This window comes from Oncorhynchus masou, chromosome 21 (assembly GCF_036934945.1).
Source record: "Oncorhynchus masou masou isolate Uvic2021 chromosome 21, UVic_Omas_1.1, whole genome shotgun sequence".
NCBI lineage: Eukaryota > Metazoa > Chordata > Actinopteri > Salmoniformes > Salmonidae > Oncorhynchus > Oncorhynchus masou.
In genome coordinates, this window is record NC_088232.1 from 48473320 (window position 1) to 48497676 (window position 24357).

The following is a 24357-nucleotide window of genomic DNA, read 5'->3' on the forward strand; positions in this document are numbered from 1 at the left end:
AAATACAATTTCCCTAACCCCTAAAACCTAACGCTAACCCGTACCCTAACAAAAAGCCTAACCCTTGACCTAACCCTAACCCTAACCCTAGCACTAAACATAACCTTAACCAACCCCCCCCCCCACACACACACACACACACAAGGTGTTTGACCCTGTTGCATGGCTGTCAGTTGTGCTCAGCCTACTCCGTAGTAGTTCTGCTCCATGTGTGGATGTGAGCCAATAGATCCAGCAGGAGCACACAGACATGAAAGAGCAGGCATAGCAGAACACACAGTAATGCCCACTTTAGGTCACTACACACACACACTCACACACATACACACACATTCACACACAAACTCACACTCATATGCACACACGCGTGCACAAACACACACACACACACACACACACACACACACACACACACACACACACACACACACACACACACCAAACCGCATACACAAGCACACATACAGGCACACCCACCCACGCATGCACATACAAACTCACACATACACCCAAGCACATACAAAACACACACACACACACACCCACACCCACACCCACACACACACTTACACTTACACCCACACCCACACACTTACACACACGCCCCCACACACACACACACACACACACACACACACACACACACACACACACACACACACACACACACACACACACACACACACACACACACACACACACACTTACACACACTTACACACACACCCACACACACTCACACCCACACACACACTTACACTTACACCCACACCCACACACACACACACACACACACACACACACACACACACACACACACACACACACACACACACACACACACACACACACTTACACACACACCCACACACACTCACACTTACACACACACACACACACACACTCACACGCAAGAACATGAACAGACACACACACACACACTCACACACACACACACTTACACACACACCCACACGCAAGAACATGAACACACTTACTTACACACACACACACACACACACACACACACACACACTCACACTCACACACACACAATTACACACACACCCACACACACTCACACTTACACACACACACATGCAAGAACATGCACATGCACACGCACACACAGACACACACCCACGCACATACACACACACACACACACACACACACACACACACACACACACACACACACACACACACACACACACAAGACTCTAAGGGGAATGAGATGACCCTATGTTAAGGCTGGATGGAGGTGTTCTGACAATAGATACATGACCCTTTGCTCAGTGTCTGTCACCATATACATTATCTAGGCTACTGTTCTGTCTGTCTCTATATGTAGTTATATCTCTGTCTGTCTCTATATGTAGTTAAATCTCTGTCTGTCTCTATATGTAGTTAAATCTCTGTCTGTCTCTATATGAAGTTATATCTCTGTCTCTATATGTAGTTATATCTCTGTCTGTCTCTATGTGTAGTTATATCTCTGTCTCTATATGTAGTTATATCTCTGTCTGTCTCTATATGTAGTTATATCTCTGTCTGTCTCTATGTGTAGTTATATCTCTGTCTGTCTCTATGTGTAGTTATATCTCTGTCTCTATATGTAGTTATGTCTATGTCTCTATATGTAGTTATATCTCTGTCTCTATATGTAGTTATATCTCTGTCTGTCTCTATATGTAGTTATATCTCTGTCTCTATATGTAGTTATATCTCTGTCTCTATATGTAGTTATATCTCTGTCTCTATATGTAGTTATATCTCTGTCTCTATATGTAGTTATGTCTCTGTCTGTCTCTATATGTAGTTATATCTCTGTGTCAGGATTTGGCCAGGGTTGTTCCGGTTTTTGGTCACTAGATGCCCCCATTGTGCTTTTTGACCTTTTGCTTTCCCTTGATCCCCATTATTATTTGCACCTGTGCCTCGTTTTCCCTGATTGTATTTAAACCCTTAGTTTCCCTCAGTTCTTTGCTCTGTGTTTGTATGTTAGCACCCAGCCCTAGTATTCTGTGTACTCTTGTTGATCCCGGTGGACGCTCTTGTGGAATTCTGTTTTTTGTTCTTGTTTATTTATTTTTGAGTATCTTTTGAGGCTTTTTATGCTTTACCTACCACCTTGTGGATTTACCTTTTTGTCTTGGAGGATTACCTTGTGGATTACCTTGTTCTTGTGGAATTCCTTTTGAGGTTGTGGAGTTACATGTTTTCCTGAAGGACTTCACTTTTTACTTTATTAAATACACCGTCTCAAGTACTGCTGTGTCTGCCTCATCTTCTGGGTTCTGCTGACTATTCGTGGCTCAGTTGGTTAAGTGACTGTTTCTCACTCCGGAGACCCGGGTTCGTAACCGGGTCCTGACACTCTGTCTGTCTCTATATGTAGTTATATCTCTGTCTGTCTCTATATGTAGTTATATCTCTGTCTCTATATGTAGTTATATCTCTGTCTGTCTCTATATGTAGTTATATCTCTGTGTAACGCTCGAAGAGTGATGGGTGTGGAGTCAGGCGCAGAGAGCAGAGGATTCAGGATAAAACGCTTTAATGTCCAAACAGGAAAACGTACAATGGGTGACGCCGAACACAGGCCTAAATACACATACTCAAGTACAAACTGGTACCTCACCGGCCAGCGGAAATACCCAACAATAATCAATAACACCTCTTGGCATAAACAGTAACAAGCCCTCACAAACACAGGCGGGCTAACCGAACTTGATTAACCCCGACCCAAAAACCCCAACAAGGAACAGGTGAAACCAATTAGACAAAACCAAACGAAAAGGGAAAAAGGGATCGGTGGCAGCTAGTAGACCGGCGACGACGACCACCGAGCGCCACCCGAACGGGAAGGGGAGCCACCTCCGGTAATATTCGTGACAGTACCCCCGCAGCGCGCCGACACCGGCTTCGAGGATGACCCGGGCGACATGCTGGGCGATCCGGGTGGAGGCGATGGAACTCCCTCAGCATAGATGGATCCAATATGTCCCCCACCAAGACCCAGCACCTCTCCTCCGGCCCGTACCCCTCCCAGTCCACGAGGTACTGCAGGCCCCTCACCCGGCGTCTCGAGTTCAGAATGGCCCGTATCGTGTACGCCGGGGACCCCTCGAAGTCCAGAGGTGGGTGGAGGGACCTCCGGAACCTCACCTTCCTGCAGGGGACAAGCTACAACCGGCCTGTGGTGAGACACATGAAACGAGGGTTTAATACGATAATACGAAGGAAGCAATAATCGATAACACACATCGCTTATTCTCCTCAGGACTTTGAATGGCCCCACACACTGCGGACCCAGCTTCCGGCAGGGCAGGCGGAGGGGCAGGAGAGCCAGACCCTGTCCCCCGGTGCGAACACGGGGGCCTCACTGCGGTGACGGTCAGCGTTCCTCTTCTGCAGTCCATTCGACCTGACGTAATGATTCCTGGACGGCCCTATAGGTCTCCTTAGAGTGCTGCACACACTCGTCCATCGCAGGAGCCTCGGTCTGGCTCTGATGCCATGGTGCCAGGACCGGCTGGTACCCCAACACGCACTGAAACGGTGACATGTTGGTAGAGGAGTGGCGTAGTGAGTTCTGGGCCATTTCAGCCCAGGGAACGTATCTCGCCCACTCCCCCGGCCGGTCCTGGCAATACGACCGCAGAAACCTACCCACCTCCTGGTTCACTCTCCTCACCTGCCCATTACTCTCCGGGTGATACCCCGAGGTCAGGTTGACCGAGACCCCCAGACGTTCCATAATCGTCTTCCATACTCGGGATGTAAACTGAGGACTCCGATCAGAAACGATGTCCTCTGGCACCCCGTAGTGCCGGAAGACATGGGTGAACAGAGCCCCCGCAGTCTGTCGGGCTGGGATAAGATGGCAGGACTTAGAGAACCGACCCACAATGACCAGGATTGTCATTTTTCCCTGAGATGGGGGAAGATCAGTGAGAAAGTCCACCGACAGATGGGACCACAGCCGTTGTGGAACGAGGAGGGGTTGTAACTTCCCTCGTGGCAAGTGCCTAGGAGCCTTGCTCTGGGCGCACACCGAACAGGAGAAGACATAGAATCGCATGTCCTTAACTAAGGTGGGCCACCAGTACTTCCCCCTAAGACCCCGCACTGTCCTCGAAATTCCCGGGTGACCCGACGAGGGTAGACTATGAGCCCACCGAATCAATTGATCAGGAACAGCGAGCAGCACGTACCTACGACCCTCCGGGCACTGTGGAGGCGCAGGTTCCTCCCTTAGTGCCCGCTCAATGTCCGTGTCCACCTCCCATACTACCGGTGCCACCAGCCTTGCCACCGGAATGATGGGAGTTGGATCGATGGACGGGTCCTCAGTGTCGTAGAGACGGGACAGCGCGTCGGCCTTAGTGTTGAGGGAACCTGGTCTAAACGAGATTGTGAATAGAAATCTGGTGAAACACATGTCCCACCTTGCCTGACGAGGATTCAGTCTCCAAGCTGCTCGGATATACTCCAGGTTACGGTGGTCAGTCCAGATGAGGAAAGGGTGCTTAACCTCGAGCCAGTGTCTCCACACCTTCAGAGCGTTAACCACAGCCAACAACTCTCTGTCCCCCACGTCATAGTTTTTCTCCGCCGGCCCGAGCTTCTTCGGGAAAAAAGCACAGGGCGGAGCTTCGGTGGCGTACCCAAGCGCTGTGAGAGCACGGCTCCAACCCCAGCCTCGGATGCGTCCACCTCTCCTACGCCAAAGAGGGGTCCGGATGCGCCAACACTGGCAAGTCGGTGAACAGCGCCTTCAAACGACGGAAAGCTCCATCCGCCTCTGCCGACCACTGCAAAAGCACAGGCCCCCCCTTCAGCAGTGAGGTAATGGGAGCCGCTACCTGACCAAAACCCCAGATAAACCTCTGGTAGTAATTGGCAAACCATAAGAACCGCTGCACCTCCTTTACCGTGGTCGTAGTCGGCCAATTACTCATGGCCTTGACGTGGTCACACTCCATCACCACCCCCAAGGTGAAAATGCGATAACCCAGGAAGGAAACGGCACGTTTGGAAAACTTACATTTCTCTGCCTTCACGTACAGGTCATGCTCCAGCAGTCGCCCAAGAACCTTGCGCACCAGAGACACATGCGCGGCGCATGTGGCGGAGTAGATCAAGATATTGTCAATATACACCACCACACCCTGTCCGTGTAGGTCCCTGAGAATCTCGTCGACGAAGGATTGAAAGATGGCTGGAGCATTCTTTAACCCGTACGGCATGACGAGGTACTCATAATGGCCAGATGTGGTACTAAACGCGGTTTTCCACTCATCTCCCTCCCGAATACTCACCAGATTATACGCACTCCTGAGGTCCAGTTTTGTGAAGAACCGCACCCCGTGAAATTATTCCACAGTAGCGATGAGGGGTAGTGGTTAACTAAAACCCACCGTGATGGAATTGAGACCTTGATAATCAATGCACGGACGCAAACCACCCTCCTTTTTCTTCACAAAAAAAGAAACTTGAGGAGACGGGTGACATGGACGGCCGAATGTACCCCTGTCCCAGAGCTTCCGTGACATATGTCTCCATATGTCTCCATAGCCAACTCCTGGGAGCAGTGCAGTGTTTACCTGGATGTTTATCACGCCATCCCCCTGTCATTGGGGTGGTAATTGGGTCGCCTTCTTTTCTCTGAAGGCGATAGCCAAATCGGAATACTCAGCGGGAATGCGCACGGTTGAAACCTGGTCTGGACTCTCCACCGTCGTCACACCGATGGAAACTCCTACACACCTGCCTGAACACTCATCAGACCACCCCTGGAGAGCTCCCTGTCTCCACGAAATCCTAGGATTGTGAATAGCCAGCCAGGGGATCCGCAACACCACCGGAAACACAGGTGAATCGATAAGGAACAGACTAATCCGCTCCTTATGATCCCCCCGCGTAATCATCTCCAGAGGAACCGTGGCCTCCCTGAACATCCCTGACCCTAACGGTCGACTATCTAAGGAGTGCATGGGGAATCCTCAACCTCTGGGCGAGTCCGCAATCTATAAAGTTCCCAGCTGCGCCTGAATCGACTAGCGCCTTATGCTGGAGAAAAGGAGAAAACTTAAGGAAACAAATTAACAAAAATATGTGACCAACAGGAAGCTCTGGGAGAGTGTGGTGCTGACTCACCTGGGGTGACCGAGATGTGTTCTGCCTGCCCTCTCGACTCCCAGATGGACTCCTCCGGCACCGACCGGAAGTGTGCCCTCTCTGGCCACAGCTGGTGCAGGAGGAGCCTCCTCCACCGGTCTCCCTAGATGCAGCCCCCCCTAGCTCTATAGGTATGGGAGCGGGAGGGCCAGGAGGTGGAACAGACAGGATCCTTTCAGAACGTCCGCGAGCAGCCAGCAGATTGTCTAGCCAGATCGACAGGTCTATGAGCTCGTCCAGGGTGAGCGTGGTGTCCCGACAAGCCAGCTCGCTGCAGACGTCCTCTCTCAGGCTACACCTATAATGGTCTATCAGGGCCCTGTCGTTCCACCCTGCTCCAGCGGCCAAGGTCCGGACCTCCAGCGTGAAGTCCTGCACGCTCCTCGTCCCCTGCCTGAGATGGAACAATCTCTCACCCACATCTCGGCCCTCCAGAGGGTGATCGAACACGGCCCGAAATCAGCGGGTGAACTCCGGGTAGTGACCCCTCGCCGAGTCAAGCCTGTTCTAGGCGGCATTGGCCCACTCCAGGGCTCTACCTGTCAAGCAAGAGACGAGGACACTCAAGCTCTCCTCGTCCGAGGGTACCGGCTGAACAGTGGCCAGGTAAAGAGTTGGAGCAGGAATTCCTGGCATCCCTGGTGATATTCATGACACTCTGTCTGTTTCTATATGTAGTTATATCTTTGTCTCTGTATGTAGTTGTATATCTGTCTCTATATCTAGTTATATGTATTTTTATTTATTTTATTTCACCTTTTTTTGAACTAGATAGTCAAATTGAGAACAAGTTCTCATTTACAATTGCGACATGGCCAAGATAAAGCAGAGCAGTTCGACACATACAACAACACAGAGTTACACATGGAGTAAAACAAACATACAGTCAATAATACAGAAGAAAAATAAGTCGATATATAATGTGAGCAAATGAGGTGAGATAAGGGAGGTAAAGGCAAAAAAAGGCCAAGGTGGCGAAGTAAATACAATATAGCAAGTAAAACACTGGAATGGTCGATTTGCCATGGAGGAATGTGCAAAGTAGAGATAGAAATAATGGGGTGCAAAGGAGAAAAATAAATAAATAAATGCAGTAGGGGGAGAGGTAGTTGTTTGGGCTAAATTATAGATGGGCTATGTACTGGTGCAGAAATCTGTGAGTTGCTCTGACAGCTGGTGCTTAAAGCTAGTGAGGGAGATAAGTGTTTCCAGTTTCAGAGATTTTTGTAGTTCGTTCCAGTCATTGGCAGCAGAGAACTGGAAGGAGTTTTGGGGGTGACCAGAGAAATATAACTTCTGGAGCGAGTGCTACAGGTGGGTGCTGCTATGGTAACCAGTGACCTGAGATAAGGGGGGACGTTAACTAGCAGGGTCTTGTAGTTGACCTGGAGCCAGTGGGTTTGGCGACGAGTATGAAGCGAGGGCCAGCCAATGAGAGCGTACAGGTCGCAGTGGTGGTTAGTATATGGGGATTTGGTGACAAAACGGATGGCACTGTGATAGACTGCATCCAATTTATTGAGTCCGGTATTGAAGGCTATTTGGTAAATGACATCGCCGAAGTCAAGGATCGGTAGGATGGTCAGTTTTATAAGGGTATGTTTGGCAGCATGAGTGAAGGATGCTTTGTTGCGAAATAGGAAGCCAATTCTAGATGTAACTTTGGATTGGAGATGTTTGATATGAGTCTGGAAGGAGAGTTAACAGTCTAACCAGACACCTAGGTATTTGTAGTTGTCCACATATTCTAAGTCAGAACCGTCCGGAGTAGTGATGTTGGACGGGCGGACAGGTGCAGGCAGCGATCGGTTTTACTTGTATTTAAGAGCAGGCCACGGAAGGAGAGTTGTATGGCATTGAAGCTCGTCTGGAGGGTTGTTAACACAGTGTCCAGAGAAGGGCCAGAAGTATACAGAATGGTGTCGTCTGCATAGAGGTGGATCAGAGACTCACCAGCAGCAAAAGCAACATCATTGATGTATACAGAGAAGAGAGTCGGTCCAAGAATTGAACCCTGTGGCACCCCCATAGAGACTGCCAGAGGCCCCGACAACAGGTCCTCCGATTTGACACACTGAACTCTATCAGAGAAGTAGTTGGTGAACCAGGCGAGGCAATCATTTGAGAAACCAAAGCTATCGAGTCTGCCGATGAGGATGTGGTGATTGACAGAGTCGAAGCCTTGGCCAGGTCAATGAATACGGCTGCACAGTTTTGTTTCTTATCGATGGCGGTTAAGATATAATTTAGGACCTTGAGCGTGGCTGAGGTGCACCCATGACCAGCTCTGAAACCAGATTGCATAGCGGAGAAGGTATGGTGGGATTCGAAATGCTCGGTCATCTGTTTGTTGACTTGGCTTTCGAAGACCTTAAACCTTAAACCTTATCATGTACAGTTCATATATTGAAATCAGTCAAATGAAATAATTTCATTAGGCCCTAATATATGGATTTCACATGACTGTGAATACAGATATGCATCTGTTGGTCACGGATAACTTTTTTTTAAAGGTATTGGCGTGGATCAGATAACCAGTCAATATCTGAACACCATTTGCCTCATGCATCTCAACACATTTCTTCACATAGAGTTTATCAGGCTGTTGATTATGGCCTGTGGAATGTTGTCCCTCTCTTCTTCAATGGCTGTGTGAAGTTGCTGGATATTGGCGGGAACTGGAACACGCAGTTGTACACGCCGATCCAGAGCATCTCAAACATGCTCAATGGGTTGACATGTCTTGTGAGTATGCATGCTGGGGCATTTTCAGCTTCCAGGTCTTGTGTACAGATCCTTGCAACATGGGGCCATGCATTATCATGCTGAAACATAAGGTGATGGTGGCGGATGAATGGCAAGACAATGGACTTCAGGATTTTGTCACGGTATCTGTGCATTAAAATTACCATCGATAAAAAGCAATTGTGTTTGTTGTCCGTAGCTTACACCTGCCCATACCATAACCCCACCTCCACCTACACCTCTGTTCACAGAGTTTACATCAGAAAGCTGCTCACAACAGATCTGGTAGGGTGGACATTCCTGCAGTCAGCATGTCAGCTACATTCTCCTTCAAAATTTGACACATCTGTAGCATTGTGTTGTGTGACAAAACTGCACTTTTTAGAGTGGCCTTTTATTGTCCCCCAGCAGAAGGCACACCTGTGTAATGATCATGCCGTTTAATCAGCTTCTTGAATATTCCACACCTGTCAGGTGAATGGATTATCTGGGCAAATTAAAAATGCTCAGTAACAGGGATGTAAACACAGTTGTGCAGTTTTTAGTGTATATTAGTGTGTGTCCCAAACTGTTTGTACACTACAGACGGAAGTCGGCTGTATCAACTTCAGATGAGTCCGGAGACACTTGTGTGGGGTCCTGCACACTACACTTCCTTGGATGGGTGACACGGCCTCAACAGGCTTTGCATTCTCTACAGATGGTAGAGGTGGTAGGTGCTTTTCATTGTTCAGCAAAGTGAAACACAACATGCTGCGTTCTCTCCGAAGCTCTCTCCTATCGATCTGTCCTTCAATCCTATGGTATCTCAGCGTTTTGTTCACATTTTATCTGTGGGTTACCATCATAGTGTACGTGCTACATGCACAGGGAAGTGCCATTGCGATAGGATGTGAGTGGGAGTGAAGTTGTCATGTCGCAACTTCCTCTTTTCTACCGAAGATGCTATAGTAATGTACCTCTCTATCTCTCTCTCTCTCACACACACCCACACACACACACAAATATACACACACATACGCGCCAACACACCTCTCTACCACCCCTGTATAGGCACTTTCAACAGCACTCTACACACATCTTGGGTGGAACCGCAGATACAACTGAAAGGGAGAGTGTAGTAGGATCAAGGAACAGGTTGTTTTTATTGATGTGTGTGTGTGTGTGTGTGTGTGTGTGTGTGTGTGTGTGTGTGTGTGTGTGTGTGTGTGTGTGTGTGTGTGTGTGTGTGTGTGTGTGTGTGTGTGTGTGTGTGTGTGTGTGTGTGTGTGTGTGTGTGTGTGTGTGTGTGTGTGTGTGTGTGTGTGTGTGTGTGTGTGTGTGTGTGTTTGTATGGGGGTGGGGGGTGGGGGGTGTTTGAGTGTGTGTTTGAGAGAGAGAGATAGAGGGGGAGAGAGAGAGAGATAGGGGGAGACATATTTGTAAGAGTCAGTGTGTGCATGATGTTACGAAGATAAAAAAGTCCATTGTGAATTCTTATCCAAACTCGTTTAAAAAGAAAAATCTAACAAATGTTTAACAATAACATTGCAATCATTTAGAGTCAAGCTGGGATTGCCTGGATAATTTGTGAAGCATTTATATTATTCACTCAGCACTCAGTGAAAGCCTACCAACTTTCTATCCAAGAAATGCAGCTGGGAGAAAAAGAAGAAGATGAAGGAAGAGGAGGAGGAAGAAGGGAGGGCTTTCTTGGCTTCTTTTGTGGCTTTGATTTGTATTGGTCAGTATCCTTTCTTAGCTGGAATGTGTTTCACTCCCTCTTTTCTGCATATGTTCCCTCTATCTATCTATCTATCTATCTATCTATCTATCTATCTATCTATCTATCTATCTATCTATCATTCTATCTATCTATCTATCTATCTATCTATCTATCTATCTATCTATCTATCTATCTATCTATCTATCTATGGATAGAGGTCTATCTATCTATCTATCTATCTATCTATGGATAGAGGTCCCTCTATCTATCTAGGTGTGGATAGAGGTCCCTCTATCTATCAATGTGTCGATAGAGGTCTCTCTCTCTCTCTCTCTCTCTCTCTCTCTCTCTCTCTCTCTCTCTCTCTCCTCTCTCTCTCTCTCTCTCTCTCTCTCTCTCTCTCTCTCTCTCTGTGTAAGTGAGGCAGCGGAATGCTCCGGTCTGTCACAATCTCAATGTTCCCCATTAATATGACAAACACACTCGACATCCCATTTCCCCACACGCGACACCAAATGGATGACGGGAAGTTGATATCCTGCCATCACCGAGCAGCGCATGCATGCTACATCCCCATCCGGGGCCCCACAGGAGCTGCCGCTGCCACTACCCAAGATGGCTGACACGCATGACTGTCACCTGACGCCGTACCGAGTGAAGGGCAGTTTCAGGACGAGTAAGAAAACAGGGAAGAAATGCATTGTGACACTCTTAACTAAGCTGACCAGACGTTTCGATGCTCAACATGCAGCTTCTTGACACGAGATAACATTTGGCGGATTCATCGGAGCATTGGGACTGTGGTGGATACGTGGTGTCACAAAGTTCTGAGCTCCAACTGTGTACTGTACCGTATGTTGCTGTGTGTGTCCATCCGTCCGTGAGTGTGTATGAGTGTGTGTGAGTGAGTGTATCTGGTCACAAGCTCTACTGATGTCAGTGATATTGACTCTTTGATGCTCGTTTTGAGGTGGGCCACTATAGCTGTTGATGGTGGTAGTGTGAAGGCATGGTGGTGGATGGTGTCTCATCAGCATTCAGTTGCTGCCATCTTGTGGTTTACATGGAGAACTGCATATTTCTGCTCTAGTTGCTGCCCCTGTCAGTAATGTTTCAGTCACATCCTGTGAGGACCACCTCAAGGGTCCAATACTGATCTTTTGCCACTAACTGGTCTTTAGACCATTCCGATCCGACCTTTTGGCCTGCTAGCATGGCAGCTTATTGGTACTGGTGAATAGCCTGTAGGCTCTAGCATTCACCAGTTGGCTAAAGCTGATCCAGTTTACCTGTAGTGGAGAGTGGGTTAAGTTGAGCCAGCGGGGTAATTTGAGCCATCCTTGATTTCTAAGGAAACAATACACAAAATGTTTAGGACGAGGTCATCACTACATGGAGTCTATGAAGGAAGAAACCACGTGGACAAAATGTTTAGGACGAGGTCATCACTACATGGAGTCTGTGAAGGAAGAAAACACGTGGACAAAATGTTTAGGACGAGGTCATCACTACATGGAGTCTGTGAAGGAAGAAACCACGTGGACAAAATGTTTAGGACGAGGTCATCACTACATGGAGTCTGTGAAGGAAGAAAACACGTGGACAAAATGTTTAGGACGAGGTCATCACTACATGGAGTCTGTGAAGGAAGAAACCACGTGGACAAAATGTTTAGGACGAGGTCATCACTACATGGAGTCTGTGAAGGAAGAAACCACGTGGAAAAAATGTTTAGGACGAGGTCATCACTACATGGAGTCTGTGAAGGAAGAAACCACGTGGACAAAATGTTTAGGACGAGGTCATCACTACATGGAGTCTGTGAAGGAAGAAACCACGTGGACAAAATGTTTAGGACGAGGTCATCACTACATGGAGTCTGTGAAGGAAGAAACCACGTGGACAAAATGTTTAGGACGAGGTCATCACAACATGGAGTCTGTGAAGGAAGAAACCACGTGGATAAAATGTTTAGGACGAGGTCATCACTACATGGAGTCTGTGAAGGAAGAAACCACGTGGACAAAATGTTTAGGACGAGGTCATCACTACATGGAGTCTGTGAAGGAAGAAAACACGTGGACAAAATGTTTAGGACGAGGTCATCACTACATGGAGTCTGTGAAGGAAGAAACCACGTGGACAAAATGTTTAGGACGAGGTCATCACTACATGGAGTCTGTGAAGGAAGAAACCACGTGGAAAAATGTTTAGGACGAGGTCATCACTACATGGAGTCTGTGAAGGAAGAAACCACGTGGACAAAATGTTTAGGATGAGGTCATCACTACATGGAGTCTGTGAAGGAAGAAACCACGTGGACAAAATGTTTAGGACGAGGTCATCACTACATGGAGTCTGTGAAGGAAGAAACCACGTGGACAAAATGTTTAGGACGAGGTCATCACAACATGGAGTCTGTGAAGGAAGAAACCACGTGGATAAAATGTTTAGGACGAGGTCATCACTACATGGAGTCTGTGAAGGAAGAAACCACGTGGACAAAATGTTTAGGACGAGGTCATCACTAAATGGAGTCTGTGAAGGAAGAAACCACGTGGACAAAATGTTTAGGACGAGGTCATCACTACATGGAGTCTGTGAAGGAAGAAACCACGTGGACAAAATGTTTAGGACGAGGTCATCACGACATGGAGTCTGTGAAGGAAGAAACCACGTGGAAAAAATGTTTAGGACGAGGTCATCACGACATGGAGTCTGTGAAGGAAGAAACCACGTGGAAAAAATGTTTAGGACGAGGTCATCACTAAATGGAGTCTGTGAAGGAAGAAACCACGTGGACAAAATGTTTAGGACGAGGTCATCACTACATGGAGTCTGTGAAGGAAGAAACCACGTGGACAAAATGTTTAAAGAGGTCATCACTACATGGAGTCTGTGAAGGAAGAAAACACGTGGACAAAATGTTTAGGACGAGGTCATCACTACATGGAGTCTGTGAAGGAAGAAACCACGTGGATAAAATGTTTAGGACGAGGTCATCACTACATGGAGTCTGTGAAGGAAGAAACCACGTGGATAAAATGTTTAGGACGAGGTCATCACGACATGGAGTCTGTGAAGGAAGAAACCACGGGGAAAAAATGTTTAGGACGAGGTCATCACTACATGGAGTCTGTGAAGGAAGAAACCACGTGGACATAATGGCAAAAAAAAAAAATGTATTTTCACCAAGTCACTTTCATTTATTGTGTTAGAGGTCTCATGATTCTTGTATCTAAACCAAAGTAGATAATTTTAAGATTGTTCTATACATCAGTTGGAGTCTCTATAAGCTTCAATATGAGGTCCTAAACCTGGCATGAAAGAGCATCCTTGTAGCTGTGAGGGCTAATAGAGTCAAAATGTTTGCCTTGGAGTAAGTTGACCCAATGGCCTTGGGGTAAGTCGAGCCAATAGCTGACCCAATGGCCATGGGGTAAGTCGAGCCAATAGTTGACCCAATGGCCATGGGGTAAGTCGAGCCAATAGTTGCCCCAATGGCCATGGGGTAAGTCGAGCCAATAGTTGAGCCAATGGCCATGGGGTAAGTCGAGCCAATAGTTGACCTAATGGCCATGGGGTAAGTCGAGCCAATAGTTGACCCAATAATACGTTATTTACCATTCATTACAATTGGGCACAAAATACTTTTAAAAACAACCAAAACAAACAGCAAAAGCATCCAACAAATTAGTAGTCACAACCTTGATGTAGTCATTGTGTACTATGAACATGGGACCAAATAGTTCAACTTTTGACTAGTTTAATACAATATTATTGAATATGTCCCAATACTTTCGGTCCCCTAAAATGGGGGGACGACAGTTGAAGTCATAAGTTTACATGCACCTTAGCCAAATACATTTAAACTCTGTTTTTCACCATTACTGACATCCTAGTAAAAATTCCCTGTCTTAGGGGAGTTAGGATCACCACTTTATTTTAAGAATGTGAAATGTCAGAATAATACCTCATCAACATAGCAGGTATCTATGGTTGTGTTTATCATGTTACCTTTCAGCATGACAATGATCCCAAACACACCGCCCAGGCAACGAAGGAGTGGCTTCGTAAGAAGCATTTCAAGGTCCTGGAGTGGCCTAGCCAGTCTCCAGATCTCAACCCCTTAGAAAATCTTTGGAGGGAGATGAAAGTCCGTGTTGCCCAGCAACAGCCCCAACAGCCCCATCACTGCTCTACTTAATACTTATTTTCCACCATAATTTGCAAATAAATTCATTAAAAATCCTACAATGTGATTTTCTGGATTTTTTTTCTCATTTTGTCTGTCATTGTTGAAGTGTACCTATGATGAAAATTACAGGCCTCTCATCTTTTTAAGTGGGAGAACTTGCACAATTGGTGGCTGACTAAATACTTTTTTGCCCCACTGTATCTATGGTTGTGTTTATCATGTTACCTCATCAGCATAGCAGGTATCTATGGTTGTGTTTATCATGTTACTACATCAGCATAGCAGGTATCTATGGTTGTGTTTATCATGTTACCTCATCAGCATAGCAGGTATCTATGGTTGTGTTTATCATGTTACCTCGTCAGCATAGCAGGTATCTATGGTTGTGTTTATCATGTTACCTCATCAGCATAGCAGGTATCTATGGTTATGTTTATCATGTTACCTCATCAGCAAAGCAGGTATCTATGGTTGTATTTATCATGTTACCTCATCAGCATAGCAGGTAACTATGGTTGTGTTTCAATAAAATAAAAATATTGTTTTCGGTCTCTGTCATTCAGTTAAACCTGTATTTGATTGAACGCTGTTTCCAAGTCTTTCCAATGAAATGATGTTGAACCAATGTGGAATACAGGTCGAATTGACATCTGTTTCCAGTGGGATGTTTTCAAAATCTGTAATGTTTACACAAATTCTGATTATTTCCAGGGATACACAACATCCTGGAATATATGTAGACAACGTTGTTAGATAGAATACTAAATTTCCTTTGACAGAGAGACACTGAATGTAACAAATGGCTCAATTTGGCCCACTCTGAAGGATAGTTGGTTTAGCCTCTTGTACATACCTGTGCTAATAGGCCAAACTGTGTTTCTAATCTACTGAACACAGATAGTGCACTAGACATTACCAAGGTACAATTCCTCAGATTTAAAGTTGAGCTCTATCATGTAAATATAAACATAAAAATACAAATATCATGTAAATATAAACATAATACAAATATCACGTAAATATAAACATAAATATACAAATATCATGTAAATATAAACATAAATATACAAATATCATGTAAATATAAACATAAATATACAAATATCATGTAAATCATGTAAAAGCCCTGAAGCCAATCTGCTGAATGTAAGCCAGTGGAGGCTGCTCAGGGGAGGACGGCTCAAAATAATGGCTGGAACGGAGCGAATGGAATGGTATCAAACACATAGAAACCATGGAGACTATGTGTTTGATATATCTGATACCATTCCACTCATTCTAGCCGTTACCACGAGCCCGTCCTCCCCAATTAAGGTGCCACGACCTCCTGTGGTGTAAGCCTATACTGTATTGCTGCGTTTACACAGGCAGTGTGACGGTTTTCATGCGGTGAAAGAGAGTCGGACCAAAATGCAGCGTGTAGATTGCGATCCATGTTTAATCAAAAAACGTAAACATGAATCAATACAAAACAAAGAACGTAATGAACGTAACGAAAACCGAAACAGCCTATACTAGTGTAAACCACCCCAGCGACAGGAACAAGGACACTAAGGACAATCACCCACGAAACACACAAAGAATATGGCTGCCTAAATATGGTTCCCAATCAGAGACAACGATAATCACCTGACTCTGATTGAGAACCGCCTCAGGCAGCCATAGACTAACGCTAGACATCCCACAAAACCCCAAGACAAAAACACACCACAATAACCCATGTCACACCCTGGCCTGACCGAATAAATGAAGAATAAACATAATATATTTCGACCAGGGCGTGACAGGCAGCCCAATTCTGATCGTTTGCCAATAATTGGCCTTTTGACCAATCAGATCAGAGCTTTTGCCAACAATTGGGCAAAAGATCAGAATTGGGCTGCTTGTATAAATGCAGTCTACACGTGAACAACAGAGCTCAATACACTAATACAATCAGATCATGAAGCCTGCCTAACGAGCAGTGACTGTGTATAGTACAGTAAGTAGAGTGGCTGGTTCAAACGGTTGCTGTAGGATTCTTCAGTTCCTTGTTGTTTCCCCACTTTAAAACACCACATTCATTAATACAGTATAGTTTCCTGCTTTCCCGCTCAGTCTCTCTCCTTTTGTCTTCATTGATAGGACTATGTGTGGTTAGTTACTGCTTCCAACAACACCTCCGGATGTTTTCGCTCATCCCACTCCTCATGGTGTGGACTGGACTCCCTCTTTGGTAGGATATGCTTGGAATCAAAAAGGCAAATTATAACGCCCTAATTGGTTTCTGTGGGATAGGTAAAACAGACTTAATTTGATTGCCATTAATTGTCTTTTGTGAGACCACATTATCTTCCACAATTCGAGGAGGCTTTAAACAAACCAATTAATTTATTTCGCTCCCCTCCTTTGCTTCCCTCTCTCACACTTTCTTTCGGCTCTTGTATTTCTCTCGCTCTTTCTGTAACACCACTGTTTCTCAGGCCAGATGTATATACCTCTCTCCTCTCTTTCTGTAACACCACTGTTTCTCAGGCCAGATGTATATACCTCTCTCCTCTCTTTCTGTAACACCACTGTTTCTCAGGCCAGATGTATATACCTCTCTCCTCTCTTTCTGTAACACCACTGTTTCTCAGGCCAGATGTATATACCTCTCTCCTCTCTTTCTGTCATACCACCGTTTCCACATATGCTGAGCACTTGTTGGCTGCTTTTACTTCACTTTGCGGTCCAACTCATCCCAAACCATCTCAATTTGGTTGAGGTCGGGTGATTGTGGGGGCCAGGTCATCTGATGCAGCACTCCATCACTCTCCTTCTTGCTCAAATATCCCTTGCACAGCCTGGAGGTGTGTTGGGTCATTGTTCTGATGAAAAACAAATGATAGTGGGACTAAGTGCAAACCAGATGGGATGGCGTATCGCTGCAGAATGCTGTGGTAGCCATGCTGGTTAAGTGTGCCTTGAATTCTAAATAAATCACAGTGTCACAAGCAAAGCACCACTACACCATCACACTTCCTACTCAATGCTTCACGGTGGGAACCACACCAGCAGAGATCAATCGTTCACCTACTCTGCACGGAGGTTGGAACCAAAAATCTAAAATTTGGACTCATCAGAGCAAAGGACAGATTTCTACCGGTCTATTGTCCATTGCTCGTGTTTCTTGGCCCAAGCAAGTTTCTTGTTCTTATTGGTGTCCTTTAGTAGTGGTTTCTTTGCAGCAATTCGACCATGAAGACCTGATTCACACTGTCTCCTCTGAACAGTTGATGTTGAGTAATGTCTGTTACTTGAACTCTGTGAAGCATTTATTTGGGCTGCAATTTCTGAGGCTGGTAACTAATGAACTTATTGTCTGCAGCAGAGGTAACTCTGGGTCTTCCTTTCCTGTGGTGGTCATCATGAGAACCAGTTTCATCATAGCGTTTGATGGTTTTTGTGACTGCACTTGAAGAAACTATTCTTGACATTTTCCACATTGACTGACCTATTGATCGACTGTTGTTTCTCTTTGCTTATTTGAGCTGTTCTTGCCATAATATGAACATTGAACATTGTCTTTTACCAAATAGGGCGATCTTCTGTATACCACCCCTACCATGTCACAACACAACTGATTGGCTCAAACACAGTAAGAAGGAAATACATTCCAAATGAACTTTTAACAAGGCACACCTGTTAATTAAAACGCATTCCAGGTGACTATCTCATGAAGTGGTTGAGAGAATGCCAAGAGTGTGCAAAGCGTTCATCAAGGCAAAGGGTGGCTACTTTGACGAATCTCAAAACTCAAATACATTTAGATTTGTTTAACAATTTTTTGGTTACTACATAATTTCATGTGTTATTTCATAGTTTGAATGTCTTCACTATTATTCTACAATGTAGAACATAGTAAAAATAAAGAAAAAGCCTTGAATGAGTCGATGTGTCCAAACCTTTGACTAGTACTGTAATTCCACTTCGACTATATGAGGTATTGAATGTAGGCCAGTGAGACGAAAATCTAAAATGATTCCATTTTAATTACAGGCCTAAACACAACAAAATGTGGGAAAGTTGAGGGGTGTGAACACTTTCTGATGTCACTATGCATTTGGAAAGTATTCAGACCTCTTGACCTTTTCCACATTTTGTTACAGTACAACTTTATTGTAAAATGAATTTCAAAAAGATAAATCATCCTCATTAAACTAAACACAATACCCTGGAATGACAAAGCAAAAACAGATTTTTGGAAATGTTTATACAAGGTCCCACAGTTGACAGTGTATGTCAGAGCAAAAACCAAGCCATGAGGTTGAAGGAATTGTCCTTAGAGCTTCTAGACAGGATTGTGTCGAGGCACAGATCTGGGAAAGGGTACCAAAAAATGGAAGAAATTTTTGAATGGAAGACGTTTGGAACCACCAAGACTCTTCCTAGAGTTGGTAGGTGACTAAGGACCCAATGGGCACTCTGACAGAGCTCAAGAGTTACTCTTTAGAGATGGGAGAACCTTCCAAAAGGATGACCATCTCTGCAGCATTCCACCAATCAGGCCTTTATGGTAGAGTGGCCAGACAAAAGCCACTCCTCAGTAAAAAGCACGACAGCCCACTTGGAGTTGACAAAAGGCAGCTAAAGGACTCTCAGATCATGAGAAACAAGATTTTCTGGTCTGATGAAATTAAGATCGAACTCTTTGACATAAATGCCAAGCGTGACGTCTGGAGGAAACCTGGCACCATCCCTACGGTGAAGCATGGTGGTGAGGGGATGTTTTTCAGCGGCAGGGACTGGGAGACCAGTCAGGAATGAGGGAAAGATGAACGGAGCAAAGTACAAAGAGATCCTTAATGAAAACCTGCACCAGAGCACTCAGGACCTCAGACTGGGGCGAAGGTTCACCTTCCAACAGGACAACGACCCTAAGCACACATTCAAGACAATGCAGGAGTGGCTTCAGGGCAAGTCTCCGAATGTCCTTGAGTGGCCCAGCCAGACACCAGACTTGAACCCAATCAAACATCTCTGGAGAACTGAAAACAGCTGTGCAACATTGCTCCCCATCCAACCCGACAGAGCTTGAGAAGATCTGCAGAGAAGAATGGGATAAACTCCCCAAATACAGGTGTGCCAAGCTTGTTGCATCATACCCAAGAAGACTTGAGGCTGTAATCGCTGACACCGGTGCTTCAACAAATTCCTTGAGTACAGGGTCTGAATACTTACGTAAATGTGATACTTCCATCTTTATTTGTATTAGATTTGCAAAATTAAAAAAAAAAAGTTTTTTGTTTCGTCATTATGGGCTATTGTGATGTCATTATGGGGTATTGTGTGTAGATTGATGAGAAAAAACTAACAATTTAGTCCATTTTAGAATAAGGCTGTAACGCAACAAAATGTGGATAAAGTCAAGAGGTCTGGATACATTCCATATGCACTCTGTGTACGTGACCAATCCAATTTGATGACTAAGGGTTGAAAGATCCCCTCACTTCTCAGAAAGGGAGTTTTGTGATTGTGGAAGATTTCCCTCAATTCTACTTAGTTTACGTTGACTCATCATGACTGGCACTGCACAAACACATGCGCAAAGCCACGCACACACACACACACACAGCCACGCACATTACATTGTGAAAAAGCATTTCTTACCATAAAGTAACAACAAAATGCCAACAGTAAAGCTGCCTTTTAACTTTATTTACTGTAAATTACATGTATAAAGTTCAAAGGTTTTGTAGTCTATTTCTTATTTTATGTATATTTCCTTCATATTACAATGTCGTCTTGTTGTAAAACAAGCATTTGGACCTACGTATTCATCAAGCAGCCACAGACCTCGTGTTGTTTCTATGTCAGAAAGCAGAAAGACAGAAACTTTGAGATCTAACTATCATTTTTCTCTTCCTGACAGCTCCTCCTGACACTACAGCAGACCTCATGTTGTTTCTATGTCAGAAAGCAGAAAGACAGAAACTTTGAGATCTAACTATCATTCTTCTCTTCCTGACAGCTCCTCCTGCCACCACAGCAGACCTCGTGTTGTTCCTGTGAGAATGTAGAGAAGCTCATAGAAGATTACAGCAGCATACTGTATGAAACCCAAGGATGCATTCATGAACACAATGTTTAAAAGTGTTAGAAAAAGACGTTGGGGTACCAATCAAACAAGAATTCAAATCATTAAAACTGACTGTTACCAAGGCTACTCTAACAAATCCTAAGAAGTAAGAAAAATAATGACTTGGTATAAATGGTAACATACCAAGTCAGACATGTGGTTCATGCCACATTGGAAAGTTGACTCTCCACTGTCATATTTCTTGTTGTGTTCTATGACCCTGGTCCGACACTCGAGCCAGATCTTCTTGCGCTTGGCTTCCTCCTCCTTGGATTTGTACTTCTTCCCTGTAAATACACACATTCTGTAAATGAGAATTATAAGTACTTTGTTAAACTGTGCAGTGTACAAGATTTTCAGTCTCATCACTGTATTCTTCGTGTTGTATGCAAGGAAGTGTTCTGTCTACATGACGAACACAGGCTAGGATTGTTTTTCCGACAGGGGGTATTTGACCCTAATTATTTTTCAACGTCTGGGGAGATGGAAACATGTATTGTCTGTGTGAATGCATCTCATCGTGATCATGCGACAGTCGGGTACATGCTACAATTATCAATTATGCATAAAACAAATCTAATTTTGTTTTGAGTTTTGTAGAACAAGCAATTGACACAGGCACACGCCTGTGGTTTATAGGCTGTGTTTTATATGGCTGTGTAACCAAAATGTGTGACAGTGAAGGAAAAAAATGTATTATAAACAAAGTAATCACATTCTATCAGGTGCACAGAGGAAAAAAAGCTAACTTAATCAAAAGAGAAACTTCAGCACACTGGTAATCTTACAACAATTTAATGGATCTTATTTAACCTATCATTATTACCATGTTTTTCTTTCCACTCTTCAAACTCTTTGTCCACATCTTGACGTTCACTTGCCATATTCACTCACAGCCACAACCAGAAGAAGCTTCAAACTGAAAAAAAAAACATGACAAGTTATGCCCTATGTGATTATGTGCAACTAAATGTATTAAAGCCGCAATCCTAAATAGTGAGTTTATGAATAGTAGTTCTAAGTTCACGAGCCTTTATATTCTTCATGAATCAATGGGTAGACAGTAAACACACTCCTGGAATAAAAAAAATAAAAAAGTGGAATTTAAATGGATGTAATTCCCAACGATTTACACAAAATACTCTAATGTCAAAGTGTAAGACACATTCTAACATTTGTATTCTCCTGCTGAAAAGGTAAATGTGTCTCTCAGTGACTGTTGGAAAGCAGACAACCAGATTCTCCTGTAGGACTTTTCGGTTGCTCAGCGTGATTCTGTATTTTTTTTTTTATCCTTAAAAAAAATCCCCATACCTGGCCAATGACAAGCATACCCATAACCACCATGCTTGAAAATATGAAGAGTGGTACTCAGTAATGTGTTGTATTGGATTTTCCCCAAACATAACACTTTGTATTCAGGACATAAAGTTAATTTCTTCAGTGCCTTGTTGCAAACAGGATGCATGTTTTGGAATATTTTTAATTCTGTACAGGCTTCCTTCTTTTCACTCTGTCATTTAGGTTAGTATTGTGGATGTAAAACGCTAGCTTAGTTAGCGGTGGTGCTCGGTAAATAGTGTTTCAATCGGTGACGTCACTTGCTCTGAGACCTTGAAGTAGCAGTTCCCCTTGCTCTGCAAGGGCCATGGCTTTTGTGGAGCGATGGGTTACAATGTTTCGTGGGTGACTGTTGTTGATGTGTGCAGAGGGTCCCTGGTTCGCGCTCGGGTATGGGCGAGGGGACGGTCTAAAGTTATACTGTTACATTGATGCTGTTGACCCGGATCACTGGTTGCTGCGGAAAAGGAGGTGGTCAAACGGGGGGTGAGTGGAACAGATGTGAAACGCTAGCTTAGTTAGTGGTGGTGCGCGCTAAATAGTGTTTCAATTGGTGACATCACTTGCTCTGAGACCTTGAAGTAGTGGTTCCCCTTGCTCTGCAAGGGCCGTGGCTTTTGTGGAGCAATGGGTAACGATGCTTCGAGGGTGACTGTTGTTGATGTGTGCAGAGGGTCCCTGGTTCGCGCCCGGTGAGCGAGGGGACGGTCTGAAGTTATATTGTTACATGGAGTAACTACAATGTTGTTGATCCATCCTCAGTTATTTTCTCCTATCACATCCATTAAACTCTGTAACTGTTTTAAAGTCCCCATTGGCCTCATGGTGAAATCCCTGAGAAGTGTCCTTCCTCTCCGGCAACTCAGTTAGTAAGGATGCCTGTATCTTTGTAGTGACTTGGTGTATTGAAACACCATCCAAAGTGTAACTAAGAACTTCACCATGCCCAAAGGGATATTCAATGTCTGCTTCTACCAATAGCTGCCCTTCTTTGTGAGGTATTGGAAAGCCTCCCTGGTCTTTGTGGTTGAATCTGTGTTTGAAATTCACTGCTCGGCTGAGTGAGATCATGCAACGTATGTGACTTGTTATGCACATTTTCACTCCTGAACTTATTTAGGATTAGGCATAAAAGTGTTCAATACTTATTGACTGGGGTATTGTGTGCAGGCCGGTGACAAAAAATCTCAATTTAATACATTTCAAATTCAGGCAGTAACACCACAAAATGTTTCTGAAGGCACTGTATATCATGAATTGATCTTTGTTTTATTTAAACTTGGCAAATCAGTTAAGAACAAATTCCTATTTACAATGACAGCATACACCGGCCAAACCCAGACGATGCTGGGCCAATTGTGCACCGCCCTATGGGACTCTCAACCACGGCCGGTTGTTATACAGCCTGGGTTCTAACCAGGGTGTCTGTAGTGACGCCTCAAGCACTGAGACGCAGTGCCTTAAACTGCTGCGCCACTCGGGAGCCCACAGGGATTTGACCAAGGAACAGCTGTACATATTGAAAATTCTACCTTTAATGAAGCTATTAGTATAAACGTTCCTCAGACAATATTGTAATACTCTATGAGAGAGAAAATGTAGGGTTTTTCCCTTACCTGTTCCAGGGTGCAGGAGCAAAAATACGTTTTCAAATAAGCAGTGCAGATACTCTCTAACGAAGGGAGAGATGAGGAAAGGACGTCAGAGGAAAAGTGACGTACAAGGTCAATGGAGAGGAAGTCGTATTTCTTTGCCCAATGTTATATTCTCTCATTAGCTGCCAATCTTTATTCTCATAGTTGAAACACCAGATTTGCCATGTAAACTGCCAACAGCGTATTTGGTAAATGGAATCGGATAAATATACCTATTAGATGCACTGTGTGTGTGTAGGTTGCTATTTACAAACACTACAAACCCTTTCTACACTTGACTCGATGTATGCGTTTTGTGTTGTGGATTATTAATCTAGCAATCAGAATATCAAAGTTTAGCGCACAGTAGGGTTGTACTGTACAAAACAATGAGAAAAACCTTCTGAAAAGCTGTGAATCTGCAATTTTCTGCGGTAACACCCAACGGA

At 44.6% G+C, this 24357-nt stretch overlaps 1 protein-coding gene across 2 annotated transcripts; it reads right to left on the reverse strand.

Moving 5' to 3' along the window:
• Positions 1–20491: 20491 nt before the first annotated feature.
• LOC135508447 (cystein proteinase inhibitor protein salarin-like) lies at positions 20492–24357 on the reverse strand. Of its 2 annotated transcripts, XM_064928635.1 has the most exons (5): positions 23891–24357; positions 21965–22008; positions 21760–21852; positions 21078–21220; positions 20492–20860 (listed from the first exon to the last, which is right to left on the reverse strand). In XM_064928635.1, exons 3-5 carry the CDS (start codon positions 21815–21817, stop codon positions 20798–20800), a joined length of 264 nt encoding a protein of 87 aa, XP_064784707.1. In that variant the 5' UTR covers positions 21818–21852; positions 21965–22008; positions 23891–24357; the 3' UTR covers positions 20492–20797. The 2 variants fall into 2 exon arrangements, with proteins under 2 accessions (XP_064784707.1, XP_064784706.1); XM_064928634.1 differs by lacking the exon at positions 21965–22008 and having other exon boundaries at positions 23891–24356.

Coding starts and splice junctions, on each gene's coding strand:
- LOC135508447 (XM_064928635.1), bottom strand. CDS start 21,817: ATGGCAAGTGAACGTCAAGATGTGGACAAAGAGTTTGAAGAGTGGAAA. Junction 21,221..21,759: donor AGAGTGGAAAGAAAAACATG/GTAATAATGATA, acceptor GTGTATTTACAG/GGAAGAAGTACAAATCCAAG. Junction 20,861..21,077: donor TGAACCACATGTCTGACTTG/GTATGTTACCAT, acceptor ACATTCTCACAG/GAACAACACGAGGTCTGCTG.